Source organism: Oryzias latipes, chromosome 13 (assembly GCF_002234675.1).
Source record: "Oryzias latipes chromosome 13, ASM223467v1".
In the NCBI taxonomy this organism is placed as follows: domain Eukaryota; kingdom Metazoa; phylum Chordata; class Actinopteri; order Beloniformes; family Adrianichthyidae; genus Oryzias; species Oryzias latipes.
In genome coordinates this window covers 14230331-14254569 of record NC_019871.2, presented here as the reverse complement: position 1 = coordinate 14254569, position 24239 = coordinate 14230331, and the positions used below count along the sequence as shown (strand labels likewise).

General features: G+C 40.8%; 5 protein-coding genes across 5 annotated transcripts in view; 3 read left to right on the top strand and 2 right to left on the bottom strand.

Annotated features, from left to right (window-relative positions):
• Nucleotides 1-100: 100 nt before the first annotated feature.
• On the bottom strand, nt 101-4891 carry tbcb (tubulin folding cofactor B). Its single transcript, XM_023961721.1, has 7 exons — nt 4706-4891; nt 3836-3987; nt 3564-3707; nt 2958-3054; nt 2500-2691; nt 2193-2265; nt 101-1458 (listed from the first exon to the last, which is right to left on the bottom strand). Exons 2-7 carry the CDS (start codon nt 3953-3955, stop codon nt 1344-1346), a joined length of 741 nt encoding a protein of 246 aa, XP_023817489.1. The 5' UTR covers nt 3956-3987; nt 4706-4891; the 3' UTR covers nt 101-1343.
• A 1919-nt stretch (nt 4892-6810) lies between these two features.
• On the top strand, nt 6811-14214 carry LOC101162386 (homeobox protein SIX5). Its single transcript, XM_004075650.4, has 3 exons — nt 6811-8235; nt 10102-11540; nt 11760-14214. Exons 1-3 carry the CDS (start codon nt 7550-7552, stop codon nt 12419-12421), a joined length of 2787 nt encoding a protein of 928 aa, XP_004075698.1. The 5' UTR covers nt 6811-7549; the 3' UTR covers nt 12422-14214.
• A 77-nt stretch (nt 14215-14291) lies between these two features.
• On the top strand, nt 14292-16520 carry LOC101162149 (homeobox protein six1a-like). The gene is made up of 3 exons (XM_004075649.3): nt 14292-14988; nt 15926-16083; nt 16355-16520. Exons 1-3 carry the CDS (start codon nt 14464-14466, stop codon nt 16518-16520), a joined length of 849 nt encoding a protein of 282 aa, XP_004075697.3. The 5' UTR covers nt 14292-14463.
• Nucleotides 16246-23097, bottom strand: qpctl (glutaminyl-peptide cyclotransferase like). Its single transcript, XM_004075388.4, has 7 exons — nt 22401-23097; nt 21741-21887; nt 21366-21659; nt 19356-19517; nt 18753-18852; nt 18556-18672; nt 16246-17342 (listed from the first exon to the last, which is right to left on the bottom strand). Exons 1-7 carry the CDS (start codon nt 22617-22619, stop codon nt 17191-17193), a joined length of 1191 nt encoding a protein of 396 aa, XP_004075436.1. The 5' UTR covers nt 22620-23097; the 3' UTR covers nt 16246-17190.
• Nucleotides 23098-23411: 314 nt separating this feature from the next.
• The window catches only part of LOC101156995 (ribonucleoside-diphosphate reductase large subunit), a 3679-nt gene continuing 2851 nt past the window's right edge, over nt 23412-24239 (top strand). Inside the window, exon 1 of the mRNA XM_004075387.4 lies at nt 23412-23571. Within this exon, the coding sequence (XP_004075435.1) occupies nt 23550-23571 (22 nt within the window). The 5' untranslated portion in view covers nt 23412-23549. The remainder of the gene's footprint in view (nt 23572-24239) is intronic.

Sequence of the window (24239 nt, the reverse complement as noted above, 5' to 3'; positions counted from 1 at the left end):
ACAAAACAAATCTTTGTAAGAAAATCAATAAAGCTTGTCAAGTGCCAAACTTAAATTATAAAGCTTACACTAAATTGTATAAAATACAGACTAAATCAAGTGATCAGTCACAAAGCTTTTATTTTGAGCATTCGTTTTTTGGCACATTTTTTAGATCGTCAATGAAGACTTCAATGAAACCTCTAAATGTTCTGCTAACAATTGTTCACCAAGTAATGATGATCCACATTTCTTCTGTGAAACTGAGAAGAAAAAAAAAGGCAGCCATTTGCGGCATTAAAAAAAAAACAGAAATAAGGCAAAAAGTTTCAAACCTAAGTTGTTTCAAGCACATGGATGCACTCCTGATAAAAAAAAAACATGTTTAACTGGAGAGTGAGCCATACAACTGGACCTGAACACATTTTGATGTCATTTTCATGTAGTATTAACAAATGGCATCAAATCAAGAATAGAGTTTTGAATATGCAATACAGACACTTTAGTGGGGGGGGGGGGGGGGGGCATACCAAGGACTGAAGGGTAAATAGGAATGAAGTTTAAACACACAAAATTCAAAAAGGGTTCACTCCAAAAAGAAAGACAAAGGGCAAGAATTTATTTCACAGTTTTAAACCATTCCCATAGAGTGTGATCTGAAGTTTCATCTCCAGTCAACAGACTATAAATTGCCTTTTTTGAAAATTCCGGTTAAGCAGTGAATGCAATTCCACACTGCCTTAACAGATCCTTCTGAATTTTGGAAATAATTTGGCATAACAGAATAATTTAGGGTTTACAATTTAGGAGGAAATGTAAGAAGTGTCATAGATAAAATGTATTAGTACTCACACAATGCTTTTTTTAAAACCAAGGACAATTACAATTTTTACAGCAAAAGCAGGAAAGGGATAACTTCACCTGAAAATGATTTTTCTTAAAAAGAAAATATTTATTTGTGGAAGCAAACAGATTTGTGAACTGCTGTTAAGACTGCCAAATGTGCAAATAGGAATAACCCTTTTCATTTACCAGAAAAAATAAAAAGAATTAACAAACTCCTATTTAAACCACACTTTTTATTACAGGTAACAATGAAATAGTTTTTGTCTGTTGTAGATGTTTATGAAACACTTCTAAGCTGAACTTTTTGCAAATTGTATGTGTGACGATGTGCCTCTGTCCTGCAGCAATGAAGGAGAAATGAAAGCTAAAGTGCTTTTAGGATCATGCCTTACAGAGGCAAAAGATAAGTGTTACAATAGAAGGACCATCTTCTCTGAATGTTGAGCAGATTTGAGGTTAGAATTTAAATGTTCAGTCAAACATAAAGAGAGCAAAGAATACAAGATTTTTTTTTAGTCCTACATCTCATCCAAGCCGTAATCCTCCTCTGGGAAGTCACCAACAGTCACATTCAGGGGCCTTACGAATGCACCGTATTTGTCTCCACATTCAAAGTATTTCCTCCCATTGACACTGTAAAAGACAGGGGGAATGGGGGGGGGGGGGGGGGAGATCCAAATATAAGTTAATTAAACAGACATGTTTCCAGGTACAGAAATGAACCTAAAAAATTTAGTTTTCTTTAATATTATTTAACTTTTCACCTATTATAAAGGAATTATACCTTTTTTCTTGTTTTTTTTTTTTATCACTAATAGTCTTTCTTTCTAATACAAACGTAGAACGTTCTTTCAAAATAAAAACATCATCACCCACTAGTATGAGTACTATAATTTTGTGAGGCTCCACCGAGGACCCCATGAATAAACAGTAACAATTTATATGGATGGAAGTTCATCTGTTACTAATGTATCACTATTCACAGTTGTTCTTAATCTTAAACTTTCCTTTTGAAATATTGACATCTAAAACATTTCAGATATATTTAGCACTGTGCAGGCAGAGACCAAAAGGGTCCACTGCGGGCAAATTAATTCAAGTTAAAAGTTTAATAACAGCCTCTGCTTGTGATTACCGTACACACATGTTAAAAAATGGCAAAAATGTTAAACAATGAACTCGAAGCAGACAGCTTTCTCAGCATAAGGAATGTGAACATTTCATTTTTTGCAACTGCAGTATGAGACTTTTGTTCTATGTAAAATAAAAAACTTAAACCACTAGTATCACAGATGATATATAGGACAACTCAACATGCTTTAAGCAAATAGAAAACAAATGAGATGTCAAAAAACAAAAGCTCTTACGTTCCATTGTGTTTGCCCAGGGGCTCATCATACTTCACACCCACCCAGTAGCCTGGCTTAAAGTCTGTTGTCCCTGAAAGAAAAATACGGGTTTTAAACTACTTAATGTGTTTTTACAGTCCAAAAAAACTTCTCAATTTAAATATAAAATCTCTGCGCGTCGTTTTGTAGATAATACTCATTTAAACAGAAATAAAAGCCATTATATACCAACTTACAAAACATTGACCTTAACAAAAATTGAGGTCTAACATTATACATTAAAAAACAAATCTATAAAGAACAGAAATAGAATGTGAACACCTACCAACATACATTACAGTAGCAAGTTTGGTGGGCTGCCTTGGTCCTTCTACTTTGCAACGATTGCCAACAACAATAGAACTAGCAGCAGTTTTTTGTTCCTCTTCATGAGCAGCAAGATCAGCTTGCTTCTTGGCCATTTCTTCCTCGTTAAACCGCCCCAAACGCTGTTTCTTCAGGAATGCCCTCACTGAATCTAAAGAACATAAATAACCCAACTTTTTTTTGAAAAAAAATCTATAAATGACAAGTAAAACAATTAATATAATACTGCAGTCCTTACTAAGTTAGGATATTCTAATTCATAGAAAAGACAAAAAAAGCCTCAGCAGCCTCTTTGTTTGAGACAATCATTTATGATAGTGAGAAATGAAAGTATTTTTTGTATATAGAGCACACAAATTCCTTTAGGTACTGAGTAATTTTATTCCAAAACTATAACAAAGAGAGAAATAATGATACCTGATTTTTGTTCATAGGCTTCATCTGGAAGCTCAAACTTTTCCACTTTAGAAACATCATAAAACTCGCCCATCTGACCTCCACTTTTATCAATCACCTGCACAGAAAAGAGAGATTTAAACCAAGAAATGCATACATTGTGAATGGATTAAACAGATATATGATACGGGGGCAGGGCCTTCCTTTATTCTTACTTAAGAGAACAGTTGTGCATATTAAAGACGATTTTGAACATGATTAAAATGTTAACTCACAAAGATGAGTGAAGAAGTGCTTCTACTGAAATCATATGTTAAAAATAACAGCTAGTGTTCCCTTAAATCAAGATACTTAACATTTTATTTTTTGATTTTTCTGCTCAAATATAGATGATTATAAATGATTAGGCATAAAAACCATATACTGGATAAAGCAATCAAATATGTCCCTCCAATATTGTTGCACTCATAAAACAGCCTCTCCAATAAATGCACCTGCATTCATAATCATGACCAGTACTGATACCAGTCCCCACGGCATGGCAGATGACTGAGTTATTGCTTAGCTTTCAACTTTTACAGTTTCAATTGTTTAATTGCTATTACTAAAAAATTAGGATTCACGTACATGTATTCTGCAGTTGTCATCGACAGGATACGAGCCAAGCAAAGCGTCATCATTCTCCATTTTCTGTAGGAATTTATCACAGCCGCTGAAGATTTCCAGTTCCATGGAGGAGGCTGGTGCACCTACAATAGTCTCAAGCCTTGCCTGAACACACCACAGGAAAAACAGCACATGGATGAAGAAGAAAAAAAAAAAAAAAAAATTTATTTCTCACCAAGAATAGCAGGTCACATGTAGAAAATCCTTGCAATAAAGTTTTGTGGAGATCTCACCTTCAGTTCGGATATAGTAATCCCTCGATTGAACCTGTTCATCATCTGAACAGAAGAGAGCGAGCTTGTTATGCGTACTTCCACGACAGGTTTGGAAACGATTGTCACCTCTTTGTCCATTTCACTGTTTCAACGTGGTTGGAAGTGAAGAGCTGGAAAAAAAAAAAAGAAAAAAAAAAGTCAAATGGACTGTTTTACACTTTCATGAACATTAAGCCTTCAATTAGGACTGCATGATGTCCCAGAAATTCATTAGAAGCACAATACCAACAAGTTAGGAATAAATACCGGTTCATAGCTATAATAAAAATGGGGCCTCTGTTAAAATAGTAATGCTTTCTTCAATTTATTTAAATAAGTAAAGTTTGCATCATCACTGTGACCATGCATAAATGAATGAAGATTTAAAAAGGGTCTTTCTCTGTAAACAAAAAAAAGCTTCATTTAAATTCTCTTTACAATTTTCCTGTCTTTGCAATTTTTAAAGCTCAGCATTTCACATTTTCATCAACACCAGAATACTAATTTCCTTTCCTTTTATTTCGGAACTCTTTAGCTGGCATTTATAGTTTGTTTATTTAAATATATAAACAAAAATTATTTTTTATCTTTAATAAAAAAAACTGTTCCATAATGTATTCATTTATCTTTAAAGCTACATTTCATTCTAAAATCTTTGTTTTTCTTTTTTATTAATTAGTTAATTTCTTATAAGATGGTAGAAACAACATTCCCGAAACCGAAACGTCTGAGTTAAATCAACTCGTTCATAATATACAGACAATCGCCGTTTAAGCTAGCTGCATGCGTAGTTAGCAGGATCACTGTCACGTTGAGAAACCTAACGGGAATGCAAACAACGTTACTTACAAATGTGTGCTTTCCTCGAATCAAACACTGGAGAAAATGGGTGAACCTTTGACTCGTTTATACTAAAGTTTAGATATTTAAGACCAAGTAGTATTATTTAGAGAAGATAAAAGCAGTCTCATTGCATGATAATCCGTGAAATTTGTAACCTCAGTTCCTGTTACGCTCCGTTTAGGAAGCTTCTTCCGCCCTTCCTAAAACGCACCAATCATTTCTGACGTTGAAAGAATCTAACCAATGAAATTACAATAGATGTTGGAAAAGGACAGCCCACTAATTTGATTGATAAATGCCCAAGCCAATCATCGTACAATTTGCACAATGGCAGTTCAGTGCGCCACATATTTTGGAATTTTAATCTTAATTCAACTAGAAGACGTTTTTTTTATTTTATTTTACATCTCCAGTATTTCCGATATCATTTTTGAGACTACAACAAAATATACCAAATTAATTTTCCAATCACAATATATTTCAGACTAAATAGTAGTGGACACTATTTATCTTTTAAAATGTAGTTTAAAAAGCAAATTCATTTGTAATTTTTATTTTATGTAAATTAATCGCTGAATTAGAAATCATCTTCAGTAAGTTTTATGTTTATTTCAGAAACAACTATGGATCATTACAGACACTCAAATAATCATTAAACTGTAATGTTGGGTTTCTATTGATAGAGTGCAATCAACCTTAAATTCATTCCATAAGGTTTTTATTTCGAATCAATCCCTAATATGGAACCAGTTATGTCATGTCCATTTAAAAATGTTCAAATGAAATGTGCCAAAATTCAGTTTAATTAAGATAAATCTGTTATTTGCCTATTTATATTATGAGGTTAATAGGTGACTAATTTGCTTTTTTAATACTTTAAAAAAGCTGTTATTGTTAGTAATTTATACCAGACATCCACCTGCAAGGGTCGTTGGAATAACAAGCTATTTACAGAAAACAATTAGGAAAATTTGGCTTCATTAATAAAGTGAATTTTGAATGATTTGGGAAATGGTCATCTTACATAATTTGGACTCATTTAGACAATGACATTCAAGGATATTTAATTTTTCTTTCTTTAAGGCAACTTTAAGACAACCTTATTGGTGGAAAAAACAAACAAAAGTAAATTGGATTGGAACAAAATATTTGGTGTTAAAAATAATCAAGCAAAATTAAATGCCCTTACTGAATGAAGTGAAAGAGGACAAAAAAAGACCACAAACAGATGAATGACACATTGATGGGAGCACATATATGTCCATTCTAACATGTCAGTAAATTAGGTAGATCCAAAGCAAAATATCTGAATGGCTCAGACTCACCATGGACCTCAACTACAAGCTTGATCAAAAGAAAATATCAGGTTTGGCCTTAAACCTTTCTGAAAGCTTTGCCTTGTCATTTCCGCACTTTTGGAACAAGCAACCCTGCAGTTTTTTTTTCGGAAATGTGAAGTTATATCTATATATCTTTTAAATGTGATGAAGCTTGGTCTTTAAGCTTTTAATAGAATTTAGACTGAGGTTTTGGCAGGCAGCCAGCAAAACAACTAAAGGAATAGGAGTTTAGCATCAGCAGAGCTAATCAAATCTTGAAATACATAAACTGGTTTTCTCTGCATCCCTCTCAACCAGCATGACTGATTTTACCAACATATCAATTAGTTTCAGAAACTTAACGTGTTTTTTTTAATTAACATGAAGAGTCATAAAAATAATTAAAATGCATAATGTTTTGTGGTGTTTGAGAATGCTTTGTTATTTACATGAAAATGTGAATTATACCACTAATGACATTGTCATGGAAAGCTAGGCAAGACAGACCCAGACGCTGGAACCCAGAAGGAAAACACAGGTGAGTTGAAAAGTAAAATATTTTAATAATTCAGGATGACTTGAGATCTTGACGTGGCTGGAGACTGAAGTGAAGCAGATGAATGAGCTCGAGATAGTAATTGCTTGAGGCGAGGCTGGTGGTCGGAGTTGACTCGTGGCGTGGCTGGAGGTTGCTGTTGGCTCGAGGCGAGGCTGGAGGCTCTTGGTGTTCCGAGAGGTTCTGTGGCTCAGGTAATCCGGTGACTCGGGTGTCCACTCGTGGTCAGAATGTCCTGAAGGCGAGGCAATACAGAAGGTAGACATGAGGTGAATGGCCATAGCTGGGAATCATCAGGAGCCTAGCAGAGAGGGGAGGGGGAGGAGAGCTGACAGAGGCACCATGACAGACATTGGTCCAAATCGAATTGACCATATCAAAACACCATTATGAACCGTGTCAAATTGCATTTATTTCTATAGGAATTGAAACTATTTGTATTTCTTTATTCATATTGTTTTTAAAGCAGACGCAAAAATGTGTGAAGTGGGAGCAACTATGGCAACTCAGAAGCTTGAATCTCCAATGAACTCCCTGTCAGTCTGCAGAAACTATGTTCTAAAAAACGACACAGGTTTTTATTTTATTTTTTATTTTAGCTAAACACAGCATAATCACAATTAAACGACCTCTGGAAATGCTTTTAAAATAGATCAGAAGAGCACTGGGACTTTAAACTGTCTGTACTTGTGTTTAATAGCATGAAAATAGACTTTCTCTTTTTTTGGTTTAACCAAAAGTGGTAATAATTTAGGTAACATTTATACATTTAGAGAGAAGTTTAAAAAAAATAAGAAGAAGGTGGGCAACAGTGGTTTTGGAGTTTTAGAGTTTTGGTCGAGGGGGCGTGGCCAGCTCTGGCTCGCGGCCACATTCAGGTTTTGTTGGGCTGATGGAGGGAGAGGGAGAAGGAGAGGGAGGAGGCGGGGGGAGGGAGGAGGGACCAGTGGTGGAAAAAAAAAAGTTAAAGTGAAAATGGCTTCCTTGTCTTTAGAGTCCACAGAACAATCCGAGAACAGCCCAGAGGAACCATCGGCCACAGAATCCGAGGAAGCTAAAGATCCTCTCCAGCTTTCGGAACAATTACTCCAAAGTTTTCAAAAGTCGGCTTTGAGTTTTTCCACTGACCAAGTTTCATGTCTGTGCGAGGCCCTTCTGCAGGCGGGCAATGTGGATCGCCTGTGGAGATTTCTCTCCACCATACCTCCTTCGTCCGAGCTGCTACGTGGCAACGAGACCCTGCTGAAGGCCCAGGCTCTGGTGGCTTTCCACCGGGAGGAATTCAAGGAGCTCTACGCCATCCTGGAGAGCCACGACTTCCACCCGTCTAACCATGGGTTCCTGCAGGACCTGTACCTCAAAGCCCGTTACAAGGAGGCGGAGAGATCCCGCGGCCGCAGCCTGGGAGCGGTGGACAAGTACCGGCTGAGAAAAAAGTTCCCCCTTCCCAAAACCATCTGGGACGGAGAGGAGACGGTGTACTGCTTCAAGGAGAAGTCCCGCAACGCCCTGAAAGAGTGCTACAAGAGCAACAGGTACCCCACTCCGGACGAGAAGAAAAACCTGGCCAAGGTAACCGGACTGTCCCTCACGCAGGTCAGCAACTGGTTCAAGAACCGCAGGCAGCGGGACAGGACGCCGTCCGGCACCCACAGCAAAAGGCAAGAACACCGACCAGAACGTCACTCTTTTGTCTGTCTGAAATCATGATTCATATGCGTCTGCAGCTGCAGCTGCTCCTGCAGCAACTGTGCAGAATCGTACTATAAGGTTTTAGGTCAGGAGGGGACGGCGGCTTCTTTTGACAGCAGCTCCAGCTCTGAAACCAGGAGCGTGTTGCTTTGTTATGAAATGTGAGAGCCAGGAGGCCCACAAAGGCTCAGGTTTCCCCACAGCCCGCTGCACCGCCACCGGCAGAGCCAGGGGGACACAACCAAAAGCATGTCACTCCCCAAGAGTGAAAGAGAGGGGGGGGGGCGGCAGCGTTTGGAATCAAAGTGAGGAGGAGATAAGACAGACAGCACTGAGCTCTTATTATCTGTGGCTTTGTGCTGGTCTGGCAGACTCGCTGTCTGGTGTTCCTGGACGGTCAAGCTGGACACATTAATCACAGAAATCATCCATCCCAAAAAACAACAACAAAAGAAATAAAAAAGGGGGTCTGTAGGAACCTGAGACAGTTTTTAAAGGTCTAAATATTTGGTGATAAAAAGTTGAATGTAATTTAAAAGTCAACAATTGAATAGTTGTGAAGTCGTGAGATTTATTGAAAGAAGCAAACCAGATTTCCTTAATGTGACAATTTATTAATACAGGTTTTCACTTTTAGAATCAGAGTGAAAAAAGGTGATTATTTTACAGCTAAAAGCTTTTAATATTATTTCAACAGACATGACCAGTTAATTATAAAAAGTCCAACATTTTGTCACACTTTTACACTTGAAAATATTCAGTTCCATCAAAAAGAACTACAGCGATTTGATGCCTTTAAGTTGAATAAAAAATTGATCAAAGATCAGTTCGGACACAGACAATCTCGTTTTCCTCACTTTCCCTTTTCAGACTTGAAACTAACAGGTTTTACAAAGTTCTAAACTTTCTACAGAGTTTTGAGCTTACTACATATTTTCTTTTATTTTGGATTTATTCACTTTTAAAACCTCTTATAAATCAGTCTCCTACATTACAGGGTAATAACTGTTTTTGTTCATGAATAAAATAACATCAATGTAGCAGAGGCACATTTGTTATTACCAACACTGGATTACGAGCTAATCTCAATACAAATTTTAATTAGACTTTACAAAGATTTCAAAATTTTGAAATACACACTACTAAACATCTAACCAGGTGCCTTAAACGGCACTGTTGCCTGCTAAAGGCATTCTGGTTTAAATATATGTATACACATTTAAAAAAAAAGTTTTGAAGACCCTGCAAGTCTTTTCCAGCAAAAACATCATGTGCCCTGAGTTATTTTTAATTCATTGATCATCTTGGTAGGACTGGACACTGACACTCTGGATAGCACTCTTGTCTCACAGCAAGAAGGCCCTGGATCAAATCCCAGCTGGGTCCTTTCTGGGTGGAGTTGGCATGTTCTCCTCATGCATGTGTGGGTTTTCTCCAAACACTTCAGCCTCATTGGTTAATTGAAGGTTCCAAAATTGTCCCCATGGCAACAGACGCGCCACCTGTTCAGTGTGTACCCTTCCTTCACCCAACAGTAGCTGGTTTGACTCCAGCAACCCTGTGACCCTAAAAGAGATTCCAGCGGGTTCAGGAAATGGTTGGATGGATAATGTTGGTGACTGTTTAAACTCTGACATGATATAAAAAGACACATTGGTGGAGACTAGTTGGTCAACTTTTTGTTTTTTTTCTTCTCAAAAAGGCACCAATTTGAGAAGTTTAGTTTGAGTAGGTGTATTTAAAAAACAAACAAAAAAACAACTGAAAATGGCTGCCATTCTGTATTAACCCACACCAAATTTGGAGTGTTTCATGTTTGGCTTTGCTTGTTTCAGCGAGTCCGACGGGAACCACAGCACGGAGGATGAGGCGAGTGCCATGGACGACATCTCTGACAAACAAGAGGAGGCTGCCTGCTCCACAGCTTCCGTCATCTCCGTCTCTGCGGTTCCTTGTAACACTGGAGGCCAGCTCATCCTCAACGGCTCCAGCGGCATCCTCACAGCCTCCCAGCCTTTACTCCTCAATGGAAATTCCCTGATCTCCAACGCAGGCACCGGCGTCATCATTAACGGGCTGAGCTTCTGCGATTGCCAGACGGTCACACTGAGCCCGGTAGCAACCAGCTCCCCTTTAATTATGAACGGAGCTCAGGTCATAACCAAACCTGGGGTCGGCGTGCATCAGCCTCAGCCGCCAGCCTCTGCGCCAGAAGCCTCTTGTGTGGAGACTAAGCCAGTTGTTCTGAACACCAACGCCGTCCCAATGTCAAACGCTCCCACCATCATTTCTCCTCTGCTGCAAAACAAAACTGAAACCCACCAGGACATGGATTTTATTGTTGCTTCAAAATCAGAAGGCACCAGCCAGACTGTATCTCCCTCTTCCTCATCGTTATCCCCGCCTTCACCCTCTCTGTCCACCCCAACCAGTCTCCCTTCGCTCATCCTCGCACAAACTCCCCAACAGCAGGAGCCCCTTGCTCTCCCTGTCGCTCTATCGTGTGGGGGCGTGGTCATTTCCACCTCTAGCGTGTCTCAGCTAAGCCCCCCAAGTTCTGCCAATTCTTCTGGCAACTCCACCCCTCAGATCATTTCTTTGCCCCAGGTCGTGCCCTCCATCCAGGGAACACCGGTGTCCCATGTGGTGCAGCACTCCTCGGGGGTTCAGGCATCACAGTGTCCTCAGCTGGTCCCCGTGTCCCCCCTGACCTCCCCGGCTCCACAGTTCCAAAGCCCCCAGACTCTAACCACAGGAAACCGGCTGGCGCCACAGCAGCAAGATGCTTCTACAACTGTGGCTGAAAGTGCCAGAACCATCGTTTCAGTTTCACAGCTTAACAGCAGCCACCTCCTGCAGCACCTGGTGAACCCGCTCGGAGAGCAAACCACAGACTTTTCGCCCAGCAAAATTCAGGCTCCGCAGATCATTTCCATTTCCTCCCCGGCACAAGACGCTCCAGCCTCCCAGAGTAAAGGTAGCACCCCAGCACAAATGGTCCCAATCTCCATGCCTCAGCTGATTCCAGTCTCCTCCATCCAAAATTCGACCAGCATCTCTTTCCCTCAAGTTGTACCTACCAGTTCCAATCTTCCCGTATCCTCTACTGGAGTCCCCTTGCAAATTCTGTCTTCAGCTCCAGCTGCGGGTGGGGTCACCCAGAGCTCTGTGAGGATAAACCAGCTGAGACCCGTTCAGAACCCCCCCAGCAGCATGGCTCCTGCAGTGCAGCTCCTGAACCCTGGGATCATCCAGCTATCCTCCACTTCCCAAGGTACACTTACCTCACACTTGTACCAATCAGTAAACTGCATTTTGGTTTTAAAGCATTATTTTTTATAGCTTCTAGTATAGCAGCTTAATTGAGAATTCGGTTAAAAAAAACATACAGTTAAAGGGAATCCAACAGACAACAGTGACAGGGAGGATGTTTTGATTGATGTTGTTTTTGTTACACCGAGGTTCTTCATTGCTGCTCTTTTCATTCATCAAGGTGGTCTTCTCTTCGGGGGAAGTCCCTACCTGAGTGTCCAGCAGGGTAAGCTGATTCTGACCATCCCAGCAGGCCTTCAGCTGACCAGTGTGCCCCTGAAGCCAGTCCCAGACACTGCACCGGTTTCTTCAAATGGAATGGGTCTATCTCTAAACCCCCCCACCCTTTCTGTTGCCCCCCAGCCTTCCGTCACCCCTGCCCTAACCTCCAGTGGCCTCATGGCGTCTCCCTTGAATTTCAATAACTCCTCCCCACCGTATTGCGCTCCGGAGACTTCGATTGCAATCGGCCAAACCCCTTCCGTCCTCCCCCCGCAGCTGCTGGATCAGACGGCAAACGCACTGACTCCAGAGAGCATGCTCACCCTCAGTCCCATGTACAGCGGAGTCACCTCAAATGTCCAGTTGTCCCAGCCGGCTTGGAGCCCCATGCCACTGTCCACCTCGGCGAGTCTGGCAATGTTCGACGTTCGCGGCAAGGGGGACCTGCCCGTGGACCCGGCCTTGTTGGGTCTTACTGGGGGAGAGTCGCTGCTTCTGGGAAGCCCCACCCCAGAGCAAGATGGAGAAGCCAACTCGCCACTGGCTAATCGAGAAGACGGGGACTCCAAGATCCTTACTCAACTCCAGTCTGTCCCTGTGGATGATGAACTGGGCTTGTAGTCTGTTTACAAAGTGGGCTAAGGACTAAGAACAAAATTACACTAACACCTACTATTATTACAAACCCATTATTCTTTGAAATTTGCCTAGCAACTGACTCCACTCTGCTTCTTGTAGGAACCTCTTTTACACCCAGATGGGCAGAATTATTGGGAAAATTCACCAGCAGCTTTCCACATGGGAGTATCTGCTTCTTTTTATAGGATCTCTGGGTCTTAAAGTTCTTTTTATTCTCACTAATTTTTTTAAGATGAAGACAGAGCTTTGACCTGGAACGGTGTTCTCCAACACACTCCATGATTGTTTTTTGGTTTTGTTTTTTTGAGCCGGCAGAGTGATGTCTCCACCATAATAGTCTATAAACATTTTCAACCAAAGGAGAGCTGGTTTGGAGCCTCACGTGAATCCAACAACACTCCCAAGAAGACAATTGGTAACCAGTTTATCTTCGTCGATAGAAGAAGTAGACTGAGTTGCTCGTGAACCATATTATCTCAGCTTCAAAGGCTATGCAGCAGTATTTTCTGGTTTCATGTAAGTTACTGAAGATTTCTTGAATTGTTCCTTTGATGGCAAAGGAGGAAGAAAAAAAAAAACGTCAGGAAAACAAAGGGTTATTGTTGTTTTCAAACTATGCAATGCTTTTATTGCTTCTCATGGGACACTATTGGAACTGGTATAACAGCTAGGACATTTGGGAGATGAAGAGGAGCTTTGATTAAGGAGCATTTGCAGTTCATTACACTAAAACATTTGCTGTGATTCCACAAAGTCCAAAATCTCAGTATGCTGATGCTGATAAGTGCCTTATTTTAAACTTTTATTGATGTTCTATTAAAATGTTTATATATATTTCTACAGGAAAAAAAAATCAAGTCATTTTTACAGCTAACCAAATTCCTGAACTCACTTCATAGAGACTTTTGTAGAAGCCACATTTACGTGTCCTCCGTGGATCACACATTCGTCGACTCATTGTTTTTGTATATTTTGCACATTTCATTTCCACTATGTTTACGCTACGATGCCTTGTTGCTATGACTGGGATTCAACTCGCATGTGCTGCTTTTAAAATTTCAAACATTTTCTTTTTAAGGTGGAAAAAAAAAGAATCATTAAAAGCCAAAAATGTGAGTTTCCTGCTGTCATGACACAGGTAGTGGTCAAATCTTTGGCTATTTATGGTACACAAATAGACAGCTCAATGTCTTATCTAGATACAGTAATGGCCTGCATGTGTTTGTTGTGTCTTTTTTTTAACAGTTTTTCTCTCTTTTTCATGTATTCTATTTAAAGTATGTATTGGCTTGTTTTTGTTTTGTGTGAAAATGTGTAATTTTGGGGGGGGGGGGAACGATGCAAAAGCTCACATCTTCATGTCCCCTGAGTTTTACCATTTCAGACTGAAGTTACCAAAAAGCTTTCAAGGGTCAAGAATGCAACATTTTAAAACAGGTCACATTATTTTAATGAATTTAAAAAAAAAACCTTCCTTCAATCTGACTTTTAAGTCCTTTAGCTTTAGATGGCGATAAATCCATCTTTCTTACCAAAGCATGTTAACCATTTGAAGGTCTTCTCTTCCTTCTGTAGCTGGAAACTGTTGTTTCTTTTATTCTCTGAATATATGACTCCAGACCTAACCAAAGATATTGTACGCTGATAAATGTTTGAAATATTTCTAAAAGGGATCATTTGTGTGTTGTTCAAATTTGTCCTCTCTTTATTTTTATTCAAATATGTTTTATTTTTTTATATTACATGATATTCTAATAAACTCCAATTATCTGGTGCTTTTCTTTTCTGCGTCCTTTCATCTCCATCTAGAGCTGCTCGTTAGTCTTGACACGCATTTCTTTGTCCTGGTATTTTGCTTCTAATTTGACAAAGAAATTTTTATTCAAATGTGTTTGTGTATGACACTGAAACCTTCATGCGCTTTAGGAAAGCTGAAGGTGTTCAAGCACGTGTTTGTACAGGAGAATGAGGGGTATATGTGTGTTTTTCTAACCCTGATGGTCTCAGGTTACCTGTGTTAGGCTATGATAATGAGCAATGCTCAGCATACATACAGGTTCACAGGGCTGTTGAACATCCATTATGCTCCCCAGAGGCGTTGGAGGAGTCTAAAGGACGCGTTCCTAAACCTCCAGGACAGCCAGGACCCCGGCCTTGTTCCCAGAGCAATGATCTTCACACCAGAGCAGGTCATTTGTGTTTGTGAGGTCCTTCTACAGGCTGGCTGCATCGATCGCCTGGCTGGCTTCCTCCGCACTATTCCTCCCTCTTCTTCAGGCCTCGAGGAGCTGGAGGGCGTCCTGAAAGCCAAAGCTGCTGTGGCTTTCCACCACGGGCGTTTCTCGGACCTCTACGCTTTGCTGGAGAGCTTTCCCTTCTCGTCAAGCAGCCACTGGTTCCTGCAACAGCTCTGGCTAAGAGCCCGCTACACTGAGGCCGAAAGGCAGAGGGGCCGGCCCCTGGGAGCTGTGGGGAAGTATCGAGTAAGGAGAAAGTTTCCTCTCCCGCACACCATCTGGGATGGAGAGGAAACGATTTACTGCTTTAAGGTAGGAAATCGTAGTTTCAGGTTTCAGGGACCATCTCCTCTGCAACTGAAACATGCAAATACATATAACTTAGTTTCAGTTAATACCTTTATATGTTTACTTAACAGGCTGCAAAAGTTAAAATATTTTAGAAAAAAGATCATTTTAATGGTTTTGTTCATATTTGTTCACGTGGAAACAAATTTCCCACGTGTGGGATCAATAAAGTATTTCTGATTTCTGATTCTGATTTAAAAAACATTGCCTGGAAACTTGATAAAATTAAAGTGTTTGATAATCAATCAATGTTTTCTGTTTACATAAGGCACTTTTATTTATTTTATCAATTTTAACCAGCAAAAGGAGAGATGGAGTTTGGGGTGATTAGCATTCATTTCAGATGATTTGACAAGTTTTAGTGTTTTAAAATAGGACAAAAACACCTCAGGTCTGCCCTCAAGCAGCAGGATTCCTGAACAGGCATAAGCTTTTATCTTTAACTGACTTTTCCAGTTAATATTTGGAAACAAACTTGCATGGAAGTGTTTGCCCAGAATGTCGGTGTAACATCCTAACATAAATCCAGATGTGCTGTGCACAATTTATTTTGGTTTTTCAAAATACTTGAAGGGAATATGTGGAAAGTCAAAATAGTGAAGAGGACCCAAAGCAGCACCTTGAGGAACTCACATACTTCTTTGTTGACCTGCCTGTATGTCCAAATGTAAAGACCGGTCAGAAATCTTTCACAGATAAGTTCTAGGGCTTTTGTGTGATTTTTTGAAACTGGACTAAAACTCCTTCATTAGCACTACAAACTTAAAAAAAAACACCTAATGTTGTCCAATTGATTTGAAAAAAAGAAATGGTGATTGTTCTAAAAAAAAATGTGAAGAGTAAAAAAAAATTGCATATTGTTTCTTTGGGACTTTTCTGGAATTTTCAATTGTTTGAACAGGAGAAATCTCGAAGAATCCTGAAGGAGTGGTACAGGCGCGGGCCTTATCCTTCCACGCGGGAGAAGAGGGAGCTCGCGGCGGCCACGGGGCTCACAGCCACGCAGGTCAGCAACTGGTTCAAGAACCGCCGACAGAGAGAGCGGGCCACGCGTGTTGGGTCAGTACCACGATGACATTAAAGAAACGAACTTAACCGGATGTTGGTTTCTGAACCTCTCAATAAAGTTTTTTTTTTCGAAATAAAAAAATTAAAGTGTTAATTAGTGAAGCTTTACAAAAACAACTTAGCAGAGCTATAATAAGATTTATTTATTTTACATTTTGTAATGGCTTGAATTAAACGTCACACAATCAGAAACACCAGCGCCATCTTGTGGATAAACTGCAGAATGAACTAAAATCCTTGTTATAAATGTCTTTAATTGCAGTTTACCAGAAAGATGTTCTCCTGGACCTCCACGACAAATCCACCTGTTTTCTGACGAGTCAGCTCAAGACAACTCAAGACCCCAGTTGCACCACCACACCCCTCCACCCCTTTGTCACCCACCTTTTTTCTCGCAAGAAACACATGGAGACCACTCCAGATTTTAACTCCTTTCTCAGCTGAGATTTCCATCATTTTTTGTTTTAATACCAAAATTTGACAAAACAAACAATTATTCATGACATACACAAAGACATGATATAAAAGCATCAATTGGATTAAACATTACCGGTCCTCCCTCCACTTGTATTCACAAATGGCATCACAACTGCCTTTGGATATTAACTAACACATTCTGTACCCGTAGGTTGTATGTGTAGTAACAGCAATTTTCAGTGTTTTTGACCTCACAGGAATGAATAAACTAGATTTTTTTCTCTTTGATAAATTGTAAATCATCACATTGTATTTCTAATAATATCTTTGAAGTTGTAGTCGCACAGAAAGCAGCCCCCGTGACCAGGATTTTCACTCACCTGAAAGCAAGATCAGTTAAATTATTCACAAATGTGAGCTGCTGCTGTTCACTTTTGTCAGGTTAGAGACATCTGCCGAGCGCAGCTGCCTGTAAAAGTGCATTTTTATTCGATTAGGGGGGGAAAAAAGCTAATAAGGCTTGTTTTTCCTCCTCAAAGGAAAAACATAATCAATTAAGACTCTGTCCACTTCACATATCAGTGAGTTCAAACTCATCCACTAGATTGAGAACAATCTATTTTAGCTTTTCATTTTTTTTAAATAGAAGTCACAGCTTCTTCCTTCATATGTCTGAGTGCTTTATGTTGCCAAGCCTAGGTACTCTGCCACAAACACAGCCATGATCTTGGTGAGGTTCTCCACAGTGGGCCTGTGCATGTTCTCCTCGGTGTCGTCCAGCGTGTGCCAGAACTGAGGAAAGGGAGTTGGGATGATGTGAAGCACAGGAACACCTGCAATGAACAGAGTGAGGATGACTCAGCTGGTGAAATACAGGTCTACATAGAGTCAGATGTGAGAAGAAACCATTGATAAAAAAGCTGCTTTTAAGTGAACGTAAACGATGTTAATACATGCAAGATGTATTAACTGGGCATCATTACAAAATAAATCATTGACAAACAGTGAAGATAAAACATAAAGAAAAAAACATGAAATCCAGAAGTAATATTGCAGATGATGCAGAAGCCAGAGAAGACAAAAGTTTAGTTTTGGATTTAATCTGGCTCCATCTTTGCGCAGCATAACAGATTAAAAGGTTTCATCCTGGCATCTGAATTGCTCCTAGGAGAGTCCTATAAAGGCGGGACTGTTGGTGTGGAGTAAACCAGCCGTCATTTCCCATCATGCTGCTGTTTAAACTCTTTCCAGCCAACATAAGCAAGCCAAAACTACCGGTGCGACAAAAATGGCGAGCAATATCAGAGCTATCCAGCCGTACAGTTGTGAGCCAGATGCCAGCTCAGACGATGAAAACAAAGACACAGACGATCGTCTACAAGTGGATGCATCAGAATGGAGCAGAGCAGGGGTCTTGTGAACGGCCGTATGTAACAACTACGAGCTTTTTCCAACAGCATCTTTCCAGCTGCTCCTGATTCAAAAGGATTTGAATAAAGAAATTCTCAGTAACACAATTTTAAACTCAATTTTCTTTATACATGTCCTCCATCATGAGAAAAATGCTACAAGAACATGTTAAAAACGCCATTTTCATTGGAGTGAGTCTTTAGACTTATAGCATCAGAGTGAACTAAATAAAGCAGGGAGGTAAGAACATCAATGATATCAGTGAGGGCTTACTCTGTGTCATAGTGTGGTACAAAGCCTGAACAAAGGAGGCTGTTGGTGCTTTTTAAGTTGAATTTAAACTACATTTTTAACTGTTTCTTCATGACAAAAAGTGTGGAACTTGTTCTGTAATCGTTTTATGCAGAAAGACTTTGGTCACTACATTTTCCATTTAAAAGTGGAAAATTATCACGAAAAGAGCGAACCATTCGATTTTTGTTGCACATGCAAGCTTTCCATAAACTCCTGACATATTTAACAGAAGTTGCATTTAGCCGTAACTGTTCACATTTTGATCCCAAACTATTTTTGTTCCTCATGAAGAATTAGAAAAAGGTTAATCAGCCTAAACCTGCACAGTAGACGCCCACTCACCTCTGTGAAGGAAGGGGATGTGGTCGTCCTGCACAGGTCCGAGGTACACATCCTTTCTGAAGTAGGTCTGCTCTGATGGGTGAGACTTCAGGAGACCCTGGCGATGGAGCCTCTTCTCTGAAAAGGACAAGCGGGACATTTGCTGGGACAAGTGGGCTTCAGCTGTTGGCTGATGAAGTCGCAGCCTTTTCCTATACCTGCAGCAATCAGCCGATCAAACCAGCGTGCCGTGTTGTCAAAGTGATTCGCTATCAACGGATCAGGACCACCGAGCAGGTCAAGCAGCACAAACAGGTCCTGGGAGGACAATATAGGTGAAGCGTTTGAGTAATAATATATTACATGTTACAGCTTTTTAGTTTTCACCGTAAAACAGTCGCTTTTATCTAGAAATGTTCAAAAACTGTTTATGTACGGGTAATTATATTTCTATATGATTCAGTTCATTTATGAAGCTCTAGTGTGAAACCGAGGTTGTCTTAAAGAGCAAAAACAACCAAACAGATAATAAGTTTGTCAGTCAAACAAACTACACATAATAAAATTTATTTAGGTTAAAGCTTACCTATAGAGAAAAGCGCCGAAGTAGGTGATTAAAACAAAAGCCAAAGCTTAAAAACATTTCACGTTGGAGGAAAAAGCTGCAGAGTCATGTTATGCTTTGGGTTAAAATTTTTGCAGTTTTCCATAAGATAAGAAAAAAAATCGTCAGAATGGTTCCTTTGCAACCTGATTTGAATGTTGGATGTCAAAAAAATAACTTGTTTGGGCAGAACGGAGTGATGACGGAGGGTTCTCACCACAGCCTGCAGCATGGTGGCGTGAACAGAGGCAGCAGGGTGAGCGCTGTTCGCCATGAGCTCGGCCAGGTGACGAGAGCCGTACAGCGAGTCTGTGTCGGTCCATTCCTCGAATGCCTCCTCGCCATCAAAGAACACCAGCTGAAGAGTGACTGGAGGTTTCTAGGAGAACAAGAGAGTCACGTCAGAGTGGAAACTTTTTCTGTCTAACAGTTAAGTTGGACGCTTGTGTAGTTGTCGTTTTTATCTGCATTTGCTTGCTGTGTTTTCCCGTTGACTTCACCCTCATACTTACCTTTTTGAACTAAAATGAACGTTTTGGACCAACTGCATGTAGATGAATTCAAACAGAGGTGGAGTCTCTGTTTGAATGATGGATGGAAGACTCAGATGGAACCAATTGATGGTTTGGACGGGTACGGACGAGTTGTAAGTGCACAGTTGACTGAAAGTGAGTGGATTGAGAATATCTAGAAGCAGTGAGGTGGTAGAGCTGCAACTCAGTAATCAGACCAGGACTCTAGAGGAGGACCTGGTGGAGGGGCTGGAGCGTAACCCGAGAAGAGCGAACCTCAAGATGACACTGGAGGAAAAACTCTGAGATGGGACATGAGAGGAACTGGGGGTGAGGGTGCAGGTTTTTTGGGTTGTCCGAGCCCGTGGAAGGTCGTAGACAAGTGCAGTCGTATCTTAAAAGGCGCATAGATGGGTCTTGCAGTCCTCGTGTGGTTTGCACGGCCACATCAAAGGATGTCATGAAAATGGAGCATACCATTGTTGTGCGTGTGGTTTGTGTATCATGAGGTATTTGTAAGGATAATGTAAGTTACACACACTTATGATGTACGGCTGATACTCTCATACAGCACTCCAGTCGTTTATAAGATGCGTGCAAGGTGGAGCCGCACTGACTGCACACGCACAGAGTGAGCAGGTGATAATAAAGGCACGTAGGACGCCCACACAAACCGCACTCTATTTCCTAAATTTTAACAGTCAGGATGAAAGCACGAAGCGCACAACAAGAAGGCAAGGAGTGCACATTTATCACTCGAACAGCACTAACAGGCTCCTCACACTGTGCAGGGTTTGACGGAGTGGAAAAAAATGAAAATTGTGTACAATGTGCCGCATCTCACCTACTTATTGTGGTTGCTACGACATCTCACCCACAAAATGCCTGCAGATACAAACATTTTGGCTATTCAGGCTCACCAAGCGATCTATGATCTTAAAATTTTGTGACGGCCACAACTCTTGACCCTGTAAAGCAAGTGTCTCATGCTTGTTTTCTTTTTTTTTACCCTGCTTGGACCACCAGCAGATCTGTGAAGAGTGGATAGCAACCAAGACAACACCAGAGCACAACCATCCAGACAGGAAAGGACCTGGTTGCTCTCTCTCTCTGTCTCATGAGTGCTCCTCTGTAGTTTATTAACGCCATGACTTATCTCTTTGTGTTGTAATGAGCCCTTTTCATCTAAAGAACATTGTGTTTTTAGACTTTAGAAGTGTTTGACATTTTTGCATTCTTATTTAAATGTTCCAATTGATTCCCCATATAAACAATAACCTTTAAATATGAAGTTATCTTCTGGCTCCTCCTTTCTGAACAATTTGAGGACTTTCTGATGCCTACAGGAAGGGGTTGTGATGCCTGACTGTAATTACCCCAAGTAAAAAGCTTTTTTTGCACCTTTTTAAAGCTGCGTCTAATAAAAAGGTGCCCATGTCATCAGTTTCTTCAGCTGATGTTTCCACAGTGAGTAAAATAAAGCCTCTTGAGATAGCATTATAGTCAGATGGCTGCTGCTCTCAAACTGGGAGCTGGAGTCAGCTTTTTCTGCTCACATACTGCAGCATCTGCAGGAACTCAATAAAGAGAATAAGCAGGACACAAGACTCTTGTCAGCATCTAACAACGCTATACGTCAGTAGAGCCTAAACAGGAGCATAAAATCTCCGCTTCAGCTCCAGTTTGTCTTCCGCTGATGTCCCAAGACGACGTACCTGCTGTTTAAACAATTTAAGCTGTGCATCCAAAGAGGTGGCAAGCTCCAGGATCATGGCACACGGCACTGCAGAGTCGCTCGCCCCAAGAAAGGCTCTCTCGGGGGCCCGTGGGTCTCGGGGCAAAACCTTGGAGTCATAGTGGCAGGCCAGGAGGAGTTTCCGTGGAACCACGGGATCCAGAGTTGCAACGATGTTGGTAAAAGTGACCTGGCCACGAGGGGTCGGGGACTGGAAGGAGTCCAGCTCTACTGACCAGCCAGCAGACAGTGAAGACAGGGAGGAGGTGATGTGCTGAAGTAAAGCAGATGAGGAAAACTGTGATTTTTATTTTTTTTAAGAAGAGTGTGTGAATGTATGCACACACACACACACCTGCTGCACAGCCAAACTGCCTTGTGTCCCTGGAAGCCGCTCTATCAGGATCGGATGCAGATGAGTCTCCCACAAGCGTGTGCCGTCCACCCGAGAGGCCAGATGGCGGATTTGAGCTGGATGGCACTTAGTGGGCTTGTGTGACAGCTGGATTATAAAACAAAAAACAAATGTACACAAGAAAACTAGGAAGAAAGTCATCCCAAAAGTAGAATAAGCAGTGTCCTTTAAGCTTGAAAGTGTATTCTGTTAGCTTTTTTTTGTGTGTGGGGGGGGGGGGGGGTAAAAATACAACAAACATGCACAACAAGGTGTTTTGTGAAATGTCAGTTGAAACTGAGCAAAAGTAATAACAATGACAGCAATAGGTGAGAAGAAAAGGACTTCTTTGTTATTTTGTAAAGACAAAGACCAATTCTGAGAGCGTTTTTCATAAGCTTTAAAGCCCAAATCTTGTCAAGTCCCTGCATGTGACTGAAACTGAAGATCTCCTCTCTGAATCTGTCTGCAGATGTAATAAAGTATCATATTTTCTAGCATTTAAGAGACAGATTTTACACATCCAATGCATGCACTGATATTGATCTGTCATCTTCTGTCTATTTAAAGTCGGGTCCTGTCAATTTTGTCTGATTTTTCAATCTTTTTCCCCCCTCTTACCCGGTCCTTGGTTAGATCTGTCAGTGGTACATGACCCCCGCTGCTGATGTCAGCGACACTGGACAGGTAGAACCCCAGCACCAGGGACAGCACCAGAACACCGAGCAGGCAGAGCAGCAGCACCCGGGCTCGAGGCTGTCGAACTCGGTCGCAGCCGGGAAGTGAGCCGCCCCCGTTACTCTGCTGCAGAGCCTTGTATCGACGAGTGGTTCTGGACATGGCAGCAGACACAGCGAGTCCCTCGGTCCTGATAACAGCTACGTGTCCAACGGGGCAACGTGGGAGGAAATTTCAAACAGGAAGGGGTCGACATGCAGCGGCGTGACAGCTCCAGCAGCCGAACGCGCCGCGTTAACATGCAGATCCATCGTTAGCCTCCGAGAGCATCTCTGCTGCTGTTGACACGTCGAGACGTTCAGTTAAAAATGTTTATCAAAGAGATTGCTGGCGACGACTAACTCATCTTTTGAGTTTTGGCATTAAATGTGAATTAAAATAGATATAAGCTAACAAAATAAAAGCTTCAATAACGTTTTGTATCAAAACTTTTTCCAGAGCAACGACTCCAAATATTTAAAAGGCGATTTTGATACGGGGTTCCTCTTCTTCGATGTCCCTTCAGACGTGACTGAACATAACTCAAGCAGCGCATGACTGCCACCTTACGGCGGGGAGAGGTACATCTGCAAAACAAATTACGAAAACAAAACTTAACTGAAACTTAACATCAGTCTAAAAATAAATACAAATTTTGTAATTGTGAGTTTAGAAAAAAAACAAAAATGATCGCAAAACCATACGTAAAAGAACTAACAATGTAAACACAGATAAAACTTTCGAAAATGAATAAATAAAGACAAATATTATGAAAGAAGGAAAGACCCGCCAGATTGAAATCCCGGAAAAATAAAAGATGCACCATTCTGATTGGTTTAGACACACAAGGGTATACACATGATTGGTCCAAACCCAAGCCAATCTTCTCAGCTAGGTCACGCCTTTCCTAGTTATAAGCTTAGCGCGGGTTTCATCCGTCGTTCGCGGCTTCTCCTGCAGTTGTGTAGGGAGTTTGCGTCATTCTGCACTTTTATATTCTGTCTAGGTGTTCCTTTAGCCGCTTCTTGAGCTAACGTAATATCTTTATTCGTCATGATGTATGTGATCAAGCGAGGTGAGTACGGTGTTATACAAACGAACAGGTTGCTGCTAGCTAACCGACTCTTCAAACTCTTTGTATTTATGTTAGCGTAGTTGGTTGAAATCACTTCTTGCACGCACGCATTTATTAATATGCAGTGTATTCATCAGTCTGGGGTAAATCAATGTAAACTACATAAACAGCTTGGTCTTTCCATATGTTTGTGGACTCTATTGTAAGTCTTTGTCACTTGTGGCGCCAAAAAAAATTAAAGGGGCCTTTGAGAGTCCTCTTCCGGTTGAACGCCTGCTGGTTCTTTAACCCACATTTTATGTTTGAAGCCCCCTCTTGTGTCCGTAGTTTTAAGAAAAGTATTGACGGCTTTCAGAGGCGGTTTAGTAGTTCTAGGTTCTAGAGCAAGTTTCATAAATGTCTGAGCGCGCAAAGTAAGTCCATTGAAAAATTCTGTAACGGGCCAACCTGTTCGACGGCATTACGTTTGTATTACTCCGCGAAGAAAAGTAGTTCTTACACGTTAAAGCAGTGGTTAGTTTTGATAAGCATACAGATAGGATGGCCGTATACAGACATACAAAATGCAAATTTCAAAAGGATAACGTTTCAAATTGACGTTTTTATTTAGATGAGCTTTAGCTGACCTTTTTAAACCATATCCCATCCCTACACCTGTCTTCATTTTA